The 18,281-nt window shown below is 41.7% G+C and overlaps 1 protein-coding gene across 1 annotated transcript in view; it reads left to right on the top strand.

The window, feature by feature from the left end:
- Positions 1 to 18,281, top strand: part of FLT1 (fms related receptor tyrosine kinase 1) — a 66,648-nt gene that overhangs the window by 29,808 nt on the left and 18,559 nt on the right. The window contains exons 4-8 of the mRNA XM_073583148.1: positions 2,366 to 2,490; positions 7,999 to 8,161; positions 9,355 to 9,491; positions 12,367 to 12,538; positions 13,988 to 14,105. Coding sequence (XP_073439249.1) covers positions 2,366 to 2,490; positions 7,999 to 8,161; positions 9,355 to 9,491; positions 12,367 to 12,538; positions 13,988 to 14,105 — 715 coding nt within the window. The remainder of the gene's footprint in view (positions 1 to 2,365; positions 2,491 to 7,998; positions 8,162 to 9,354; positions 9,492 to 12,366; positions 12,539 to 13,987; positions 14,106 to 18,281) is intronic.

Here is an 18,281-nt window from a genome sequence, read left to right as displayed (position 1 = left end):
ACCAGTGGAGGAGTACATTGAGGCTGCATCACCTGTTCGCATCTCATGGAACAATTTCCATGGATGATCTGCATTTTCTATTTAAATTTGAGTCATATCTTATTGAGTCATAGCAAAACTTAACTGAAACATTAAAGTAAATTACTTTTTAATATTGAATGATAAGTCTTAAAAAGTTTAAGACTTTCGAGACTATGGGGTCTTTATAAGATCTGGCAGCAGCAAGTGGTGACATTATGTCTACAGAGCGGCTATTTGTCCACCTTCTCGTGTTAGCTATGGTAGAATACAGGAAATTGATCTATAACACTTACACAGTTTGGAATTGTTATATTAATTTCATGACATGAATGGCCACGTCCCTCTGGGAGAGGTAGTAATCATTTCTACAGATGATTAAAAGTATCGAACTATTGACCTCTCCACACATCTTCCAACGTTGGAAAATAAGTTTGTTTTTCAATGGCCTTCCACAAGTCCTTCAGCGTCCATAAAATAGGAGGAAATCATTGTTGGAACCAGCCTGTTATAATAATATAGATACCATGGTTACTGTTTTAGAAATAATCCACTTACACTATGACTACAACTTCCCTTGCGTGGAGTACGGGACTAAATATTAATATTTCCAAAGATTTCATCTAGTAGGACTCCAGAATGACCAACACTGGGAATTACTGGTTGTCCAAGCCTTCCGAATGTACTGGTGGTATGGATAGCACTAGGACCTTGCAATTTTTCGGGTCTTAAACTGGAATCTATCGGTGTTAAAGGTGTTGTACTACAATAGAAAATTGCAATTAAATGGGTTGTCCAGTCAGCATATACTGATGATCTATCCTTAGGATAGGATATCAATATCAGATCAGTGAGGTCCATCATTCGGCACCACCTCCGATCAGCTGTTACTAGCTCCGGCTGCTTTTTACATCTAGCCGCCGATGAGGGTGCTTGGTGTTGGACCTCAACCAATCTGGTCAATGACCTATTCTAACAATAGAGTATCAGTATATTCTTACTCACCAACCCCTTTAAATGTGCTTAAATTAGTAACTTATGCAACTTACTAATATGCTTCCAGCTTATGGGGTGCCCTGATCTTCAGATACAAGCTAAGCTTTGGTCTCTGGTCCCAAAGGTCCTCTTGCAGCATGAGCCAGACTTGTCAATCACAAAGTGGAAAAGGACCTGTCAGAACTTGGGACTAGACAACCTGCCCAACTCTTTCAGCATTGGCATGAAAGTTCAATTTTCTCTGTGATTTAGCATGTTTTTTAGGACTCTCTTGAAGTTGGCCATAGATTCTATGATAGGGCTTGGTCATTGAGAAGTTAGTAATGTCTTTGGGGATTTTTGTACAATCTGAGTGGATTCTTCATACAATAGCTTCTTGGTCTTTTACTTTTGACGTCTCACCAGCCAAGAAAGTGTGATGTGTGGACTCATTAGTGGTCAAGAACCAACATTTATAGCATTGGTACATTTGAAGGAGCATATGATCACTTTTGTGCTGCACCTCAACAACAATTAAGGGGTGCCTCACCAGTAAGACCCCCCAAATAGTGAGAGATGTGTGGCTCTCTTCGAGGACTGCTTCGCAAAAGTTAATTTTGCTATTTACTAATGGATCGTGTAACCAGTCTTTGCTGAAAAATAATTAAAGGAGACGTTCAATCAAAGTTGCTCCCATAAAAAAACTTCATAAAAGAACACTTAAGGTTTTGTAATGCCTAAAATCACTATTTTTCAGAAGTAACTAAAATAGAATAGTTTTAGTCTGAACTTCCTCTCTGGTGTTACTTGGCAATTTCCTCTCTTTGTCTTAAGGTTCGGATGAGCTGATATCAGTCACCAATCAGCCTGGCTTTTGTGAGGGTGTGCGCCCATCACCCTTGTCTCTCGACCAATCAGAGGACGTCTGCATTTTACTATTCTCTGTAGTATTGGACTGAACTTGATGACTTTCTTCTCTCGTTCGAGTAGTCATCTTTGCAATAGGATCAGTTCTAGATTTCTTCACCAGGATCATTTTTTTCTGTTCACAACTACTCATTGTGTTAAGATGTGCATTTTATATACATGCATGCGTTCTTTTAATTATACTACTCATTGTCGTGATGATATACAGACGCCAAAGACGCAACTCTTTAAAAACAGTGTCCGCCATTAATTAGGTTCCATTTATAATACCGGTAGTGGTTGAAGAAAGACCTTTGTGCCTCCTCAAGCTAAAGATCCCTAAAAAGAAATGGGATCGTGAATTTTTCAGGCACCAGAGAAAAAAAAACCAACCATTGGTTTATAGATAACTCTATTGTATAATTCTCCTGTTGCTTTCATCATCATTTTAATGGATATTTTACAGATGAGCACACTGCATTCGTAGATATACATGACCGAGAACCCCAAATAATTAGCATAACCGAAGGAGAGAGGCTGGTTATTCCTTGCCGGGTTACATCACCCAATATCACCGTCACATTAAAACAGGTAATGTACAACATGGAGACACTTTTATTTAAAAAATCTCTAAGAATGGAATTTGATTTTTTTTCTCCAATAAATGAAAAAGCTCAATATTGTATTCCAAATGTAATCTAGGCAAACATATGCGCAAGTGGTCTAATTTCAGGTCCTAGAACTCTGAAAGTTGTGATGGTCCAGCCAAGGTAAAGAGCTCCCTCTCTGTGTATCGGTGGCATGACGAAGGGGGCTGACTGTCTGATTCAAGTCAGTAACTAAGCCATCCTCCTTCTCTTTATCTGCATAGTCCATAATGAAGAAGGGAGCTAGGTGACCTTCTTGGTTCATTAGCTCATTCTGTCCTGTTTTCTGCTTCTGCCTTGATGAAAATAGGAGCTGGCTTAGTTAGCGATCTGACCCTGACAGCCAGCCTCCTTCATCATGGCTAACACGGAGAAGGGGATAGAAGTTCACTGTCTGTGTTGTAGCTTACAAAAGAAGCTCCTATTTATGGAAAATGTGACAATGGACTGAAATTGGGCAATATGTGGAGTTTAAAAAAATATCCAATTCAAGACCAGGCAAACATCCCCCCTTTCATGAAAAGGTAAAAAAAAAATTCCTACATGGAAAGCTCCAAAATGTTCAGATATTCAAATCTTTTTTTTGTGATATGAAGGGGCTAATACTTATGTCATATCGGGTGAGAGTGAAAAAAAATGGAAATACATGTCTATTTTCCAGATTTGTTTTTTCTTACAACTACGAAGGATAGCAAAAAAATATTTGGTTATAGTGCTGGTCTGTATGACAAATGCCACCACTTGTCATGAATTTAACATGCAAGGATCACCAAGTCCCTTCGGCCCCCATCCTACTAAAGCTCCACCCATTTTGTTAGACTTAGGCAAAAAGTCTAAAGTTGCAAGATTTTGATGCAACATCACATTACGTAAAAATTTGGTGACATTTCAAAGCTTTTAAGGCCAGAATTCTGGTGAAAAAGCTTTCATGAATCAGGCCCTTTAAGCTTCGTTCCCTTTTTCTTAACAATTGTTTATATGTATCGGACACATGATTCGGACTAACGGTAGTTTTCTTTTTTTATTTACTTTTATTTAATTTTGTGGACTGCTTTTTTATTTATTTTTTCATTTGCGTCACGCATTGTAAGGTTATAAAACATTTAAATACATTTTCATTGCTGCTGATTTCCCCTGTATCCTGGGATGAAGTATTAACTCTAGTTACAGGGCAAATTCAGCCTCTTGCTTGCAATGCAGAGTTGATCCGTGATCACATGATCGACTGGATTGGAGGTGAATGCTTTCTTAGCGCTTCCTAGATTGTACTGTATACTCAGCACTTTTTTATTGATACGTGGACCAACTCCATGGTTTAATTTATTGGGTGGACTGCAAGAAGTTAAAGTATTTTAGCAAGTTTATAAATTTTGCATGAGGAAAACAGGAAACCTGTTTTGGACTTGTAAAACCTTTTTTTTAACTTCTTGCACATAGCTGGTGGTGATATCAAGAATTAGATGATTCTTTGGTATCTGAAGAAGATCTAAGATTTTGGGGCAGATTTTTATCAATTGCCTGTAAAGGCCCTGTCACACACAGCAATCTCGCTAGCGAGATCGCTGACTTTGTGACGCCACAGCGATCTCGCCAGTGTGTGTGACGGGGATCAGCGAACGGCCCCCCGCCAGGTATCGCTGATCGTGCTCGATCGGCCTGGGCCATTTTTTGATCGCTGGTCTCCTGCTGGCCTGCACCCATTGCTGCGTGTTGCAGCGAGAGACCAGCGTGTACGCCGGTTTCCAAGGTAAACAGCGGGTATCCAAGAGCCGCGGCTCCTGGATACCCGATGTTTACATTAGAAACCAGCTTGCTCGCTGGTCCTGATCGCTGGAGGGGCTGTCTATGTGACAGCTCACCAGCGATCGGCCTAACAATGTCCCAGCGATCCCATTCATGTCGGATCGTTGGTGGGATCGCTGGGACATCGTTATGTGTAATGGGGCCTTAAGAAAAACTATTTGTTAGTGCCTGGATACTTTAGATAACTTTGGAAAGCTTTATGCCCAGTCATTCATTTGCAGCACTATTTGGAGTTTGTCAGATATCGTCTCCGAGTTTATCTTAAAGGATGATTTCATTGTTCTCTATGTTTTGAAGTGGGATGAAAATGTTATTCACAGACATTAAATCAGTCTGCGGATGTTAGATCCTGACAGAACATTTTCATAAGTCACAGACTTGTCAAATTACCTATAGTTCAAAGACTCTGAACGTCCCTTAAATTTTTTGCTTATGTAAAGTAATTACGAATTGCATGGAAATGCATTTTAGTCAATTTGGGCCTAAAATTTCTGCGTTAATTAATTTTTAAAGATTTTTTTTCATTTGATTAATTTTTCTAATGACGATTTTTAAATCCCCTAGATGATAAAGGTTTCGCCACCTGGAACCACAACTAGGGGGAGACCTAGAGCTTACTAAAAATGTTATAGTGTTCCTGAGCTCCCCCTAGTGGTGGCGGCGTACAGACAAAAATTTTACATATAACTGAATGTCTATAGGGGAGATTTTGATCTGTATTAGAAATATAGAGCTCTGGCCATTATAGAGAAATCTGATCTTATTAGTCTAGTTAGCTTACTATTTTCAGGTTTGTAGATGACATGCACCAGAATCTCAGTACCTTGTAAATGTGTGCTTGATGGGTGTTTGATCCCATGTTGGGTCCCACCAGGCACTTAGCACCCTTTTGTACATTGCAATAATGCTCTGACTGAACACAGATTTGTAGCCACATTTCCCAGTACCTACTGCAAACTAAATAGATTTCTTAGACCTGATGAGGCTGCTGTATCTACTTTGAATATTGTGGTCAGAATGGCTGTATACTCCTTTATAAAAGTTTAACTCAATATCTGCCCTTCCAGCCTGATTGACAGCTCCTCAGTGTCCCTCCTCCCTGCTAAGATCGCACACTCATCAGTACAAGTTGCAGCTGTTAGTCAGGCTGGAGGAGTGGACACTTAAAGGGATTGTCCTGCCTTGGGCTACAAGTCTGCAGTCACTCTAAGTGACTGCAGACATGTGAATTCTCACGTCACGTGCACTGTGCGCTGTGAGGACTTTCCCGTGCCGGCACTGGGAGCGGTGGGCGATTTACATACATACTGTCACATGTCGACTAGATGAGCACAGCCTAGCTCAATGCAAATATATTGAGCAAGGAGGACGCAGTCTAGTAGGAATGTGGCCGGAAGTATCCAAATCACCTGACCACCCGATCCCTGCCACAATAAATAAAAGGAAAAAAATAAAAAATAAATAAAAGGATTCACAAGTCTGCAGTCACATAGAGTGACTGCAGACTCGTAGCCTAAGGCCGGACAATAAATTTAATATGCTTGGACTCATGAGCTAGTTTACTCTTCATCTTAATGTAAGGATTACACAGCCATTCTGACATGGATTTTCAAAATAAGTACACCAGTCTTCTCAGGGGTAAGCGATGTATTTAATAATGTATGCAGTTTATATTGTAAAAAATGTATTATTTATTTCACAAACTGTCATCTTTCTATGATGACTCAGCCAATAAATCAGGATGAGCTGCAGATGCAATCAGCTTGAATGGAGCTAATATGGTAAAAAAATAAAAATCCTTATTTTTTTTTTCTTATTTTTTTTTTTTCATCTGACACAAACACAATGGCTTCCTTAACTTGTGAAACATAGTAGGTAATAAAATGCACAGGCAGCATATTTGCAGAGAATTAAAGGACGGTCTTTGGTCTCTCATGCGGTGGCCATATGATGCACCCACTTGAGAGCTTCTCAATTTATAAATCATTGAAGACTCTTGAAAAACTGTAAAAACAGCCGGGACTCTATTTATAACCGGATAAAAGCTCTAAGAATAGGATTTGTTATTCCTATGGAAGTATACAAGCAATTGTTTGCGTGGAAAACGTAACGATGGTGGAGATTAGACCTTGAGACTTGAGTTGGTTCCCATACATGTTTATAGGTTTAGGAAGTCTAGGATTTCCAAGATTTTCTAAAGAAACCTTTTTTTAGTTTTTCTGTCTTTTCCACTGACAGACTACACGGGAAACTGTCTCAAGTTGGGAATAAAAGCATGTCACTCCTCACGGAGCGGCCTATTTATAGAGGGGTTGCACTGGGTGCCCAGGGTTTTCTTGCCCCTCAACTGCTAAGATACGATGAACTTTCTGTTTTCAAAGTCTGAAATCTTCTCATGGTCTGAAAATGAAAGATGGAAGTCCAAGCTCAGGGATCCTCGGGATTCATCTATCATCTATTTTTACCAGTGCAAATAAATTAAAGATTTGTCCCATACAAACATATTATGAGTTATATGGAGCCTATTTATGACTCCTATTTATTAAAAATGCTCTTACTATAAGTAAAAAATTAGAAATGGTGACTTGTATATCAGAGGGCTCCATCCAGGAACATACATCCAGGAACATATTCCGGGCACCCAGAATTATACCATTTAAAGGGGGCCTGTCATTTGCCATAAATATGTAATTTATTTACCTGGTGTAAATGCCGCTGTTCTCCTGAATCTGGCGTTGTTTTTCTTTTCTTTCTGCGCCTCTCCGTTCCTGAGATAGAGCCCCCTCTTCACTGCATGTTAATGTGGGTGTGGTCATCAAGAGAGCACTCACAAAACAGTTGAGGAACACACCCACTTGGCTATATAGACTCAATTTATCTGCTGGAATGAAAGGGCCATATCTCAGGAAAGGAAAGGCGCAGGAACAAAAGAAAAACAACGCCGGATTCAGAAAGACAGCGGCATTTACACTAGGTAAAAAAAAAATATATATTTAATATGACAGGTTACTCAGAAGTCTTTTGGAGAGCCATATCAACTATAAAAATGTACAAATAAAATCTATTAATACACAATTTTGGACTTAGCTTGAAAATCAAAATGATGTTGACTAGTGGATATTCGCTTTTGGATAGTCATATTGTATGCAGGTCGTCATGTTGATAGATATAGCCCATGCATTCCAGTACTAGAAGTGCATCGCCTCACTTGTCCACAGGTCGTGTGTAGTATTGCAACTCAGTTTTATTCACTTTATTGGAGCTGAGCTGGAATATCAGACACAACACATGGACAGGTGTTTCTTATAGAAGACATGCAGCCATAGTTCTCTAATTCTGTACCGCCACTTCAATGCTTTACCTCCTTTATTATTAGTTTGCTGATGATAGGACTTTAGTTTATGAGCAATAATTTTTTTTTTTTTGGAGAAGGTCATTTGAACAAAACTCCAGATACAAGTACTGGAGTAATGTTTGGATACCAGCGATTAATCATGAGCCTGGCATCTTAAATTGGATGTTCATGGGGCGGCACAGACGTTATTCATAAGATGATTCTGTCTTGACAACATTCTTTCAGATCTTCACTGTAGAAGTAATTGCATGATGTTTTATGATATGTCAGCAAGTTTCTCTTTGTTCCCATTAGATCTTTGGAAATTTAATATTATCTGGTAAGAAGAACGTTGTTTGGGATAACAAAAGAGGCTTCATTATTAAGAACCCAACGTATTTGTTTTTCGATCTATTAAGTTGCGAAGCCAAAGTCAACGGAGTCCTGCAAACTTCATCGTACTTCACCAATAAGCAATGTGAGTGACATTTACACCTGGTTTTTGCCCATTTTCTTTTTACTTAAAGTGTATCCATGTTTCTGCTATTGAGAATCGAAGGCTTAAAGGGATTTTCCTGGGAAAACAAGTTATTTCCTATCGGCATGGGCGGGTACATTACCGCTCCTTTCTAATAGGGATAAAAGTGCCCCATTCTGCCAATCAGTGGTGGTTGTAGCAGTCGGACCCCCAAAGATCAATAAATTGTCACCCACCCTATGAGTAGGAGACAACTTGATTTCTCCGAAGAACCTCTTTAAGGCCCAGATACACATTGGATTAAAGGCGACCAAACCTGCCAATTTGGGTGGGACCGGCTGACCATCTACTGTGTATGGGGGCCTCCCGATTTTCCCCAGTGTCAAGTGAGAGTTTGAATTTAAACTCTTCATCCTCATGTTCCCCCGGGATATAGGCTGCCCTTTCTGCCCTTTACCCATAAGCAACACATGAACACTTGGTAAAGTCGGGCGTGCATGTGTATGGGGAATCGAACAAAATAGTTATCACTTGCATGAGGCATTAAATGGAATTCATCAGCAGGTTTTTGCTCTTTAATCTGAGAGCAGCATGATGTGAGGGTAAAAACCCCTGACACGATGTGTCACTTGCTCAGCAGCTTGCTGTAGTTTCAATACAATCAGTGTTTCACAGCAGGAGATTATCATTAGAGGACTAGGTGTCATGTGCTAGTCAGTCCAGCTAATCTGTGTAACCCCGCCCCCATCACTGATTGGCAGCTTGCTGACAGTGTACAGAGGAAACTGCCAATCAGTGGTGTGGGCAGGGTTATACAAAGCTCAGCATTTGAGCACTGCTACATCTACAGCAGAGATAACAGGGATTTTATCAAAAGTACAGCAAGGAGTTCAGTAAGTGATCCATCACTGGAATCAGGCTCTCTTGCCCCCAAATCATGCTGCTCTCAATTTCCATAGCAAACACTTGCAGATAGATGCCAATTACCAAAGGGTGAGTGATTGCTGCTGAGCTCAAAAGAGTTGTAGAGGGAGAAGCAAGCACCATTACCCTCTGTCCTGGATGGAAAAATCCTGTACTAAAATGGTCCAGTTTGTTGCTTGCTATGGTGCCCCTTCTCTTTTGTGTATGCTCTTTTTTCTGTCATTTCTATTTTCATACTGTTCATGTAATGGTTATTTTTTTATTTGCAGCCAGTGCAATCCATAACATGCAGCTCAATGTGCCGAGCTCCATCAGGCTGCTACGTAATGCCACCCTGGCAATTAATTGTACGGTGACTACGGCTCTGAATTCAAGAGCTGAACTAGAGTGGACGTATCCGGGAATGGTAAGAAAAGACTTACTTCCATCTTTTCTGCATGCACAACCGTCCACCTCTATTATGTTTTACTGCGTCCTACCAGATGCCTTGTGGTAATGCAGCCATAGCAGGTACATGAAGGGGTATGCCTGTTTCAGCAAATAGATACCACTGTCAATTCTTTGTGGTCTCCCACGTCTTTACTTGGAGTCGGTTAGCAAGAACCATAAAGAAGCATTCATCCTCCTCCTCCCATAAAAATTAGAAGGATTCAGCTAGTCAGTTATTAATCACGTAATGTCATAGATCTAATGGAAAAGAGAAGAATTACTGGGTAGAATGGCAAAATGAGCAATTGTAAGTGCACAGTGCTATATATTAAAAGGATAAACATTTTGATGGGAGGAGGAGGAGAGCTTCTCTAATTTCTTATACCTGTCCTGGTGATGTGAACAGGTGGTTGGTTTGTTTCTGTAATGAGCCGTGCACCGGGTTGATCAGCACATTAGAAGGAGAGATTCTTATTCACTGTTATGAAAAGCTTGTGTTTTTCATATTGAACATGGTATGGCTGTATGGGTGCTTGTCTCCCCCACCAAAAAATTATTTTGATTTTGTAGATATCTCTTGCACCAGGCATGAGAAGTCTAGTGTAGACGACATATGCAAATCAGGCGGGAAGTGCACTGGGGTGTGTCTTTGTATTTACACTTCCACATGCCCCCAATGCACATGCCCCCAATGCACTTCCAGGTTGATTTGCATATGGTGTCTGTGCTAGATTTCTCATTACTGGCATATTGAATGTCTACAAAAAATATATAATTTTTGGGGAGAGACAACCGCCTACATAACACTACTTCTGTGTGCTGGTATGTTCCATTTAAAGGGGTTGTCCAATCAAGCAACTCTACATGACTTCAGGCTTGTGACTTTTCATATTGTGAGTATTGCACGCTGTGAGGTTTCTCCGGTGCCAGTGGCAGGAGCAGGTGGTCATGTTACCACAACTATGCACTTTGCATAACGCCAGCCATGTTCTGACTAGACTGTATCTGGCCTCGCTCTGTGGTAGGGGGCTGGGATTGGGGGGTGGACCACTGCTTATCCTGTCTGGATGACACAGACACCAGGTGATGCAAGGACGAGGCGGAGACAGATTTCAGTTGTAACAGTTCCGGATTTATTCTTCGTCCTTCTGACGACCACAGCCACGCACCGCAGCCACTTTACAGTTCTCTGTCTCCAGGCCCGGGTACCTGCACCTTTGCTCCAGTTGAAGTAACATCCCTCGCGGATCTTTCGCTGGGGCTGTCCTAGACCAATCTACCGCCAGCGCTTCACCTGCCCAAGGTCGTCATCCAATCGGTACCCCTGGGGCCTCGTCTGTCCTGCGGTCCGTCGGGTCAGGGCCAACCCCCCTGACTGTCTTCTTTCCTGTCAGTCCTCCTGGTCGAGCTCTTCTCTGTTCGCTGTCTTCTACCGAGATCCTCCCAGGACTTGCCTGTCTGGAACCCTAACCAGTTCTATTTAGCCCCTCTCTCACCGGGAACTCCCCTCCTGGGTTCCTATCTCCCCGCCCCCCATGACTAAGCGTTTCTCAAGCCGTAAGCTGCTGTTAAGTCCTAAGCTGCTCCCCCTGCGATCTTGTGGTCATTTCTCGGTACTGTACTCTCCTATCTACCTTTCCTAGCTGTCACCCTCCTATCCTGTCAATCTCCGTCTCTTGTGCACAAACCGTCCCCTCCTTCTACCAGTCACGTCTGTCCGTCAAGTCACCTTCCCCACAGCTCAATACATTTGCCCATCTAGTCGGCACGTAACTGCATGTACGCAAATCACATACTCCCAGTGCTGGCACCAGAGAATCCTCACATTCCACAATTTACACAGTGTGAGGATCCACAAGTCTGCAGTCACGTAGAGTAACTGCAGACTTGTAGTTAAAGACTGGACAAACCCTGAAAAATTAAAAAAGGTTCCAATTGAATCACTCCGAGAAGAGATCCCAAAAGTCACAAATAAAAAAGCTTATAGGAAATTCTATAACTTTCTTAATGTACAATGAGTATTATACAGCATAGCACAATTGGGTTCGGGCATATAGGCGATGTCTATTAGGAGCCAAATCACTGTGTGTGGAGCCATCACTTAAGGGGGTTTTACACATAGCGATATCGCTAGCGATATCGCTATAACGTCATCGATTTTGTGACGTTACAGCGATATCGCTATGTGTGATACTTACCTCCGACCGGCTCCCCCGCTGGTTATCGCTGATCGCGCGAGAATGTCCGGCTCCATTTCTCATCGTCAGCTTCCTGCTGTGACGACGAGCGACACGTGGAGGCGGGCGGGAGGACGCCTGGATCGCTGTGTGTGAAAGGTGAGTATCGTTCGCTGCGTCGCTGCTGCATCGCTGTGAGATCTGCCTGTGTGACAGCTCACTAGCGATCATTTAGCGATGCACCAGCGATCCTGACTGGGTCGGATCGCTGGTGCATCGCTAAATGTAAAAGGGCCTTATATCTGGTTAGTCAGGATCTCACTGATGACGTGACCCAACTACTGTGCACTGGACGGATTGTTCACATCATTTCCTTCCCAAAGTGAAAGCGCTGTGTCAATATTTTTCCACGTGCAAACCAAAAGAAGTGTCTTCATCTAATGTGGAAATAGAATATCTGAACCTTGAAAACACAAAATATATCACCTTATCTTTTTTATGTCTATATAAAACAATATAAAACAAATGCTATAAAGTAACCACATGTAAGAAACAAATGTGTGCAAATAACCATAACAATATAAGAACATGTAACCTACTGTCTGTAAATAGAGTACAGTGATGACGCAGATTCCCGCCACGCACGGTTATAACTGCAGCGCCTTTTTTTTCTAGAAATTTGGTAGACTGGGCTCCATAATAAAGAGGATTGTTTTAGACTCAGAAGCCGTGGTGTTCAGCATGTTATTTATTCACAAAGTAAGGAGCATTGACCAAGGCTTGTATACCTGCACTGCGAAAAATGGGCCGTCAACCAAATCCGTCAATACAACAGTTCGTGTTCACGGTGAGATCTTCTGTAATGTTGCAATAAAAATTTTACTAAAAAAAAGACACTTTGCCTATATCAACTTTTCGAATGGAGCTGCTCAAAAGAGGAGCTCTTGCTCTAGTGGACCTCTCCTCTCCATGTAATACATGCTCAGCCACTGTAATGTGTGAAAGACACATAATTGTATCATTGCCTGCAGCTTTTCTGGTGTGTATAACTTGTCTACATGGGATTCCTGAATACCCCATTTAAAGAGACCCTGTTATTAGATTCATGCTGCTCGAACAGCGGGCAGCATGAATCAAAGCCTGGCTGTGTGATGGCACTCAGGTATGTATAACTCTGAAACACTGCTGGATCGAAAACCTACTGGACCGAGGACTATAGAGAAACTGGACTAGTCTGATGTAGCCCCCAGATGGCTTCTCCCTTCTCACTGAGGTTGATTGACATGTCTCTTCAATGTGCTTACATAGGGAGAGACCTGTCAATCAACTAGTGTGGGGCGGGGAAAAGCCAACGGGACTGCAGCCCACTGCCCGGTGCAAACTATGCTTCCTGTGAAACTCCACAGCTCATCAGAGTAAAATATACCTGGTTGTAAGCGCTTTGATTCTAGCTGCCCTTGGTTTTGGGCAGTTTCCCTTTACATGCCATTCATTTAAGGGTTATGCACACTTTTGCACATTGTCTTTTTTTTTTTTTCATTAGCTAACTATCTATAAAGTTGAGCCGCTTTCAAAATAGTCTTAAAAAGGTAAAGGTAATAATGTTGCACCACTGTAAAGGATCTGTAAGCCCTAGTTGAATGATCACTCTCTGCATGCACCCCCTTCTCGCAGTGTTAGAATTAGCAAAAGGGAAAAAAAGGGAGTTTTACACAAATTTTCATTGGAGAGAGGGGATAAAGTATCTAAGGTTTTATGAAGAGCAGAGAAAACAGTCTATAGTGAAGGAGTAAAGCACGATACATGAATGCAAATGTAGACAGCAGCACACTCGATACATACAGATCTCACATCCAGCCTGTATTACTTGGAGGGACACTCCCAGAAGTTTGGAACAGGCTACAAACTGCACATCAGGGGTCTGAAAATGAATGATGGAATGAAGATTGTAGACTGTAGCTTAATGTAATTTCATTAACAAATGAACAAGTAACATACGAAAAAATTATTTTTTTGATGTCAAACATGTCTAAAGCCTTTAAAGTAATAAACTGTGAAGCATTTTAAAGGGAATATCCAGATTTAGAAAAAATTGTAGATCCCTGTGCTAGATAAATGTTCCCTCTCAGCTCAGATAACACAAACTTGCATTTTCCAGCCTTTCTTACATGTGGTAAGGCAAGATTATAAATGACGCCCTTGCATCATGTTTCTAATGTATTTTACGTAGCCCATTTTATTTAAGAAATGTGCCCCACTGACTTTTAATGTTATTTTTCCTGTATTGATTTTGCAGCTGCTCCGTACATAAATGTTAAACCTCGAAGGACAGGTGTATTAGAAGCTGTGGTGGGTCAGAAATTTTACCGCATTGCTGTTAAAGTGAGAGCATTTCCTCCTCCAGAAATTACATGGTAAGTAGAGGATTCCAATATTAAAGGGAATCTGTCAGCAGGTTTTTGCTATGTAATCTGAGGGCAGCAGGAGGTAGGGGCTGAGACACTGATTTCAGGGATGCGTCACTTATTAGGCTGAGTGCTGTTGTTTTTATACAGTGAAGGTTTTATCAGCAGGAGATAATGACTACTGGGACTGATGCTCAGGTGAGCCCTGGTCTGACTCGAAGGGGAGCCTTGGTCTGATCGCGCCCCCTTCCCCGATAAGCAGCTCACTTTCAATAGACATTGTACACAGAAATCTGTGGTGTGGGCGGGATTAGCTTTCTGAGCTCTGCAACATGCTACATCTATTTAACTTTGATTGTGTCACAACTGCTGCACCTAGTAAACTCACCTTGTGGAGAGTGACGTGCCTGGCATGCCAGTGTGAGGTGGCTCATAAACCATACAATGCTCTTCTAGGAAATTAAATATGCAAATTGCTTCTTTAGAGAAAAAGAGGACTAAAAATCTCGAACTCTAGAACTAGAGTTCTAGTCCTCTTCCTCTCTGAAAAGACAATTTGCATACCCAGTATACTAAGTGATACATCATTGGAATCAGGGTCTCTTTTTCTATGTCATGCTGCTCTCGGATGAAGTAGCAAAAACCTGGCGACAGATCCCTTTAAGTAACTTTAGCATCCAAAAAAACCTGTCTGGCCATAATGCACCTCTGTGTGCCTCCATAATGCTCCATAATGCAATGCCATATGGAGGTTTGTTGGGATACTGTCGCTTGTGGAATGCCTGCAGCTCCATTTTGAGCTCCTTATGCTACCGTATAGGTTCTTCTCAGCCATACATGAGCCCTAATTCGTAGTATTCTGGTAATCATGTCACAGGCATGGTGGGTTACCCCGATTTTCCCAGTAACATTGAGCAATTTTGCCAGTGTAGCTTATGAATAGACACCACTTCGGGCTTTCCTTTCAATGAGTCATGTCCTTTAGCAGCGATTGCCAGACTATATTTACACTTTGGGCTTTTTTCTGTTGTAGGACATGCTGATTCAACTCTTTTTTCCTAATGCCGCTTTGCCAAGTTTCTATTCTAACTACAAAACACACAGTAACAAGTACCAGATATTTTTATGGAATGCATTTTTTTTTTCATTTTTGAATGTTCCCTTTAATCATAAAGCAAGCGGAACTCGCAAAAAGTTATAGAAAATCAGACTTATGACAGCCTTAAAGGGAATCTGGTTTTTGCTGCCCTATCCGACAGCAGCATGAGGTAGAGACCCTGATTCCAGCGATTCATCAATTACGGGGCTGCTTGCTTTAGTTTTTATGAAACCCCTGTTTTCTCTGCTGCAGATCTAGCAGTTCTCTGAATGCTGAGCTCTGTATAACCCTGCCCACACCACTGCCTAAAAACTAACAGGCTAACAGAGGCAACTACCTCCCTTCTTTACGCAGCACTGGCTCACTTTGGTCACTGAGTACTCCTGCTCCTGCCGGCGATTTAGCTGCTCCACTTTAACAAAGCAGCTCTTCACCTTTTGGGCTGCTCTGTCAACAGGATGTGACTGCCGACGTCATGTGGTCAGCCGACTCCCTGCGGTTAAGCAGCGGGGAGCCAGCAGTCAATCAGCATAATGTTGCTAGTGACACCCCGTCAACAGAGCATAGCAGAAGAGTAGCTGCCATTCGTACCAGCAGAAATCGGCACTGGGCACAAGAGACTGGTAGTTAGCCGGTTAGTTCTTGGGCCAATGGTAAAAAAAAAAAAAAGTCCTGGATAACCCTTCTAACAAAATGTATTCAAAAGAACATTTTTTTAAACCATGTCTTGAGTATGTATACATCTGAATGCAGTTTTTTGCAACTCAAGCGTATGCGTCCAGTGGAGTGCATTGTAAAAAATAACACCAAACTGTACACCGAGCCTCGCACAGTTGGTTGCAACGTTATTCCCCTTAGGAAACTAATTCATATCACTTTCCAACCATAATTTTGCCATAGTTCACACACAACATCATGACACTTTGGAGCCCTGGAATGTGAAAATAGTCGATTGATGAAATACTCATCAAGATTATTTTTAGCCCTTGAACCTTCGTCATTGGTATTGTGCACCCATTCTTCTTGTGGCGTACCTAAATGAACTATTGTAGTCAGTTCTTGGCAGTAAGGTGGAATATTTTAAAAATCGAAAAATAAGATGCAAACACCTTTAATAAACAATGCTATCGGCAGCTGAGCGGCACCCAACCGGCCTGGTGTATGAAACCTGGAACAAAGGTTTGCGTGACAGATCCAATTAGGAAAACAAGTACAGTGAAGGGGAATTGCCTCCATACTTTCTGTTCCTAAAATAGTAGAGGAAGACAATCAAATGTTAATCATGCTCTAGGGTCATGGACTCGTGTTTCCCATAAGGTTTTGCTACAGTGAAGGTATTCCAGTTCTCATCATTCTATTAGTCCTGAACAATTAATGATGTTTTTCCTGTCCCTTTTTATAATTGAAATTTATGTACTTTTCATGGCTTTATAGCAAGTTCTCTCTTGTGCCCAACGTGATGTCTGTAGGGATCAGTATCTCGGAAAATAACCTTATTGTTCATAGATACTTACCTGTCCACTCCCTTCTTTGACTTTATGAGTTCTATTCGGAAAATCACATTTCTCCTTATTGTACTGGACTCTATCTCATGTGGGACATTAGAAGAAGTCTAAACTATGGCAGAGAATCGTTAGATAATCCCACCTTAAATGGGTGGTCTGCAGTATAGTCGCCACCCCCTACCTGAAATGAAGTGTCATCAGTGATGCTTATTCCAGGGGCTGGGCTAGTGCATGCTCTGTCACTGTGTAATTTGCAGTGATTAGTAGTACCGAGTTGGAAACAGAGCATACTGTCAGTGTGTGTTGTAAGGTGAATATCTGGTTTGCGGAGACCAGTGCAGTCCTTGCAAATGACGTCACTAGCAGGGGCAGCGCTGGTCTCTACAAGCCGGGGGTTCATCTTACAACGCCCTCTGTTTCCAGCTTATTACTGATCTGCGCTGGCGAGAGAGCGCACTGTCAGTGTGTGTTGTAAGACAAATACCTGGTTTGCGGAGACCAGTGCAGTCCTTGCAAATGACGTCCCTTGCAGGGGTAGCACTGGTTTCTACAAGCCAGGTGTTCGTCTTACAACACCCTCTGTTGCCAGCTTGTTATTACTGGTTTGCGCTGGTGAAAGAATGCACTGTCTTTGTGCATATCACACAGTGAGAGAGCACGGACCCAGCCCCTGAAACAAGTGTCACTGATGACGCTTCATTTCAAGAAAGGGGCAGGGGCTGCAGCAGTTACCACTCAGCATGCACTGAGATTCTCAAAGGAAACATCACCAAAAAGGAAGTTGTAAAAAAATAAAGAAAAGAAGTTAGATAGTGTAGGTAGAGAAGGATAGGGACTTTTAATCAAAGTATATTAGAAAACTGACAAAATTATAGTATTAAATAAATTGCGATTTAAGATGAAAATTAAGTTGTAATTCAGACCACTCCTTTAAGGATCTCAAGCATTTGTAGGACACATTAACAACTGTCTGTAGGGGATTTTGCCACTTTGGTGCCTTTGCTTCCCAGCTCCCTTAATTACTATATATTAAAGTGTTTATCTTATATTGTGTCTTTAGGTGCATGACACTCCCCAATCTCCCGAATTCTTGCTTCCCGTGGGGCAGTGCACTCCTGATGATTGACAGTTTGAGCCAGTGAGCAAACTGCGCACTCTTTGATGCTGTACTTTGCATGTGCAGCACCGGAGCAGAAGAGGGACACTCAAGTTGGTGGGACCTGGCAAGCTTCAGAGCAGCACTTACAAACTCTATAAAAAAGAGCTTGTAAGTGCTAAGCTCCTTACTTAGGAGACTGGTCACCACTGTTAGATTGTAGCGGTGGCCATTAAAATAGGGAACAAGTTTTAAATAATAAAATAAAAAACCCTTCCATTGTTGAGAATGGGGAGGATCATTAGTAAAAGGGAAATTCCATAGTTTTTGGTTTTACTAGCACTTTGCTATTTTACCCATTTAATAAGATGAGACAACCCCTTTAAATTGTCATAAAGTTTGGGGGTTTGTCAGGTTTTATTTTCCAAGGTTTAACACATTACAAAATTCCTGGAGGACCCAGGATATCAGTGTAGCCTATTTAT

Source organism: Dendrobates tinctorius, unplaced genomic scaffold (genome assembly GCF_039654945.1).
Source record: "Dendrobates tinctorius isolate UK_male_01 unplaced genomic scaffold, ASM3965494v1 ptg000075l, whole genome shotgun sequence".
In the NCBI taxonomy this organism is placed as follows: domain Eukaryota; kingdom Metazoa; phylum Chordata; class Amphibia; order Anura; family Dendrobatidae; genus Dendrobates; species Dendrobates tinctorius.
Note: the sequence above shows the minus strand (reverse complement) of the source record. Positions and strands in the feature narration are given on the sequence as shown.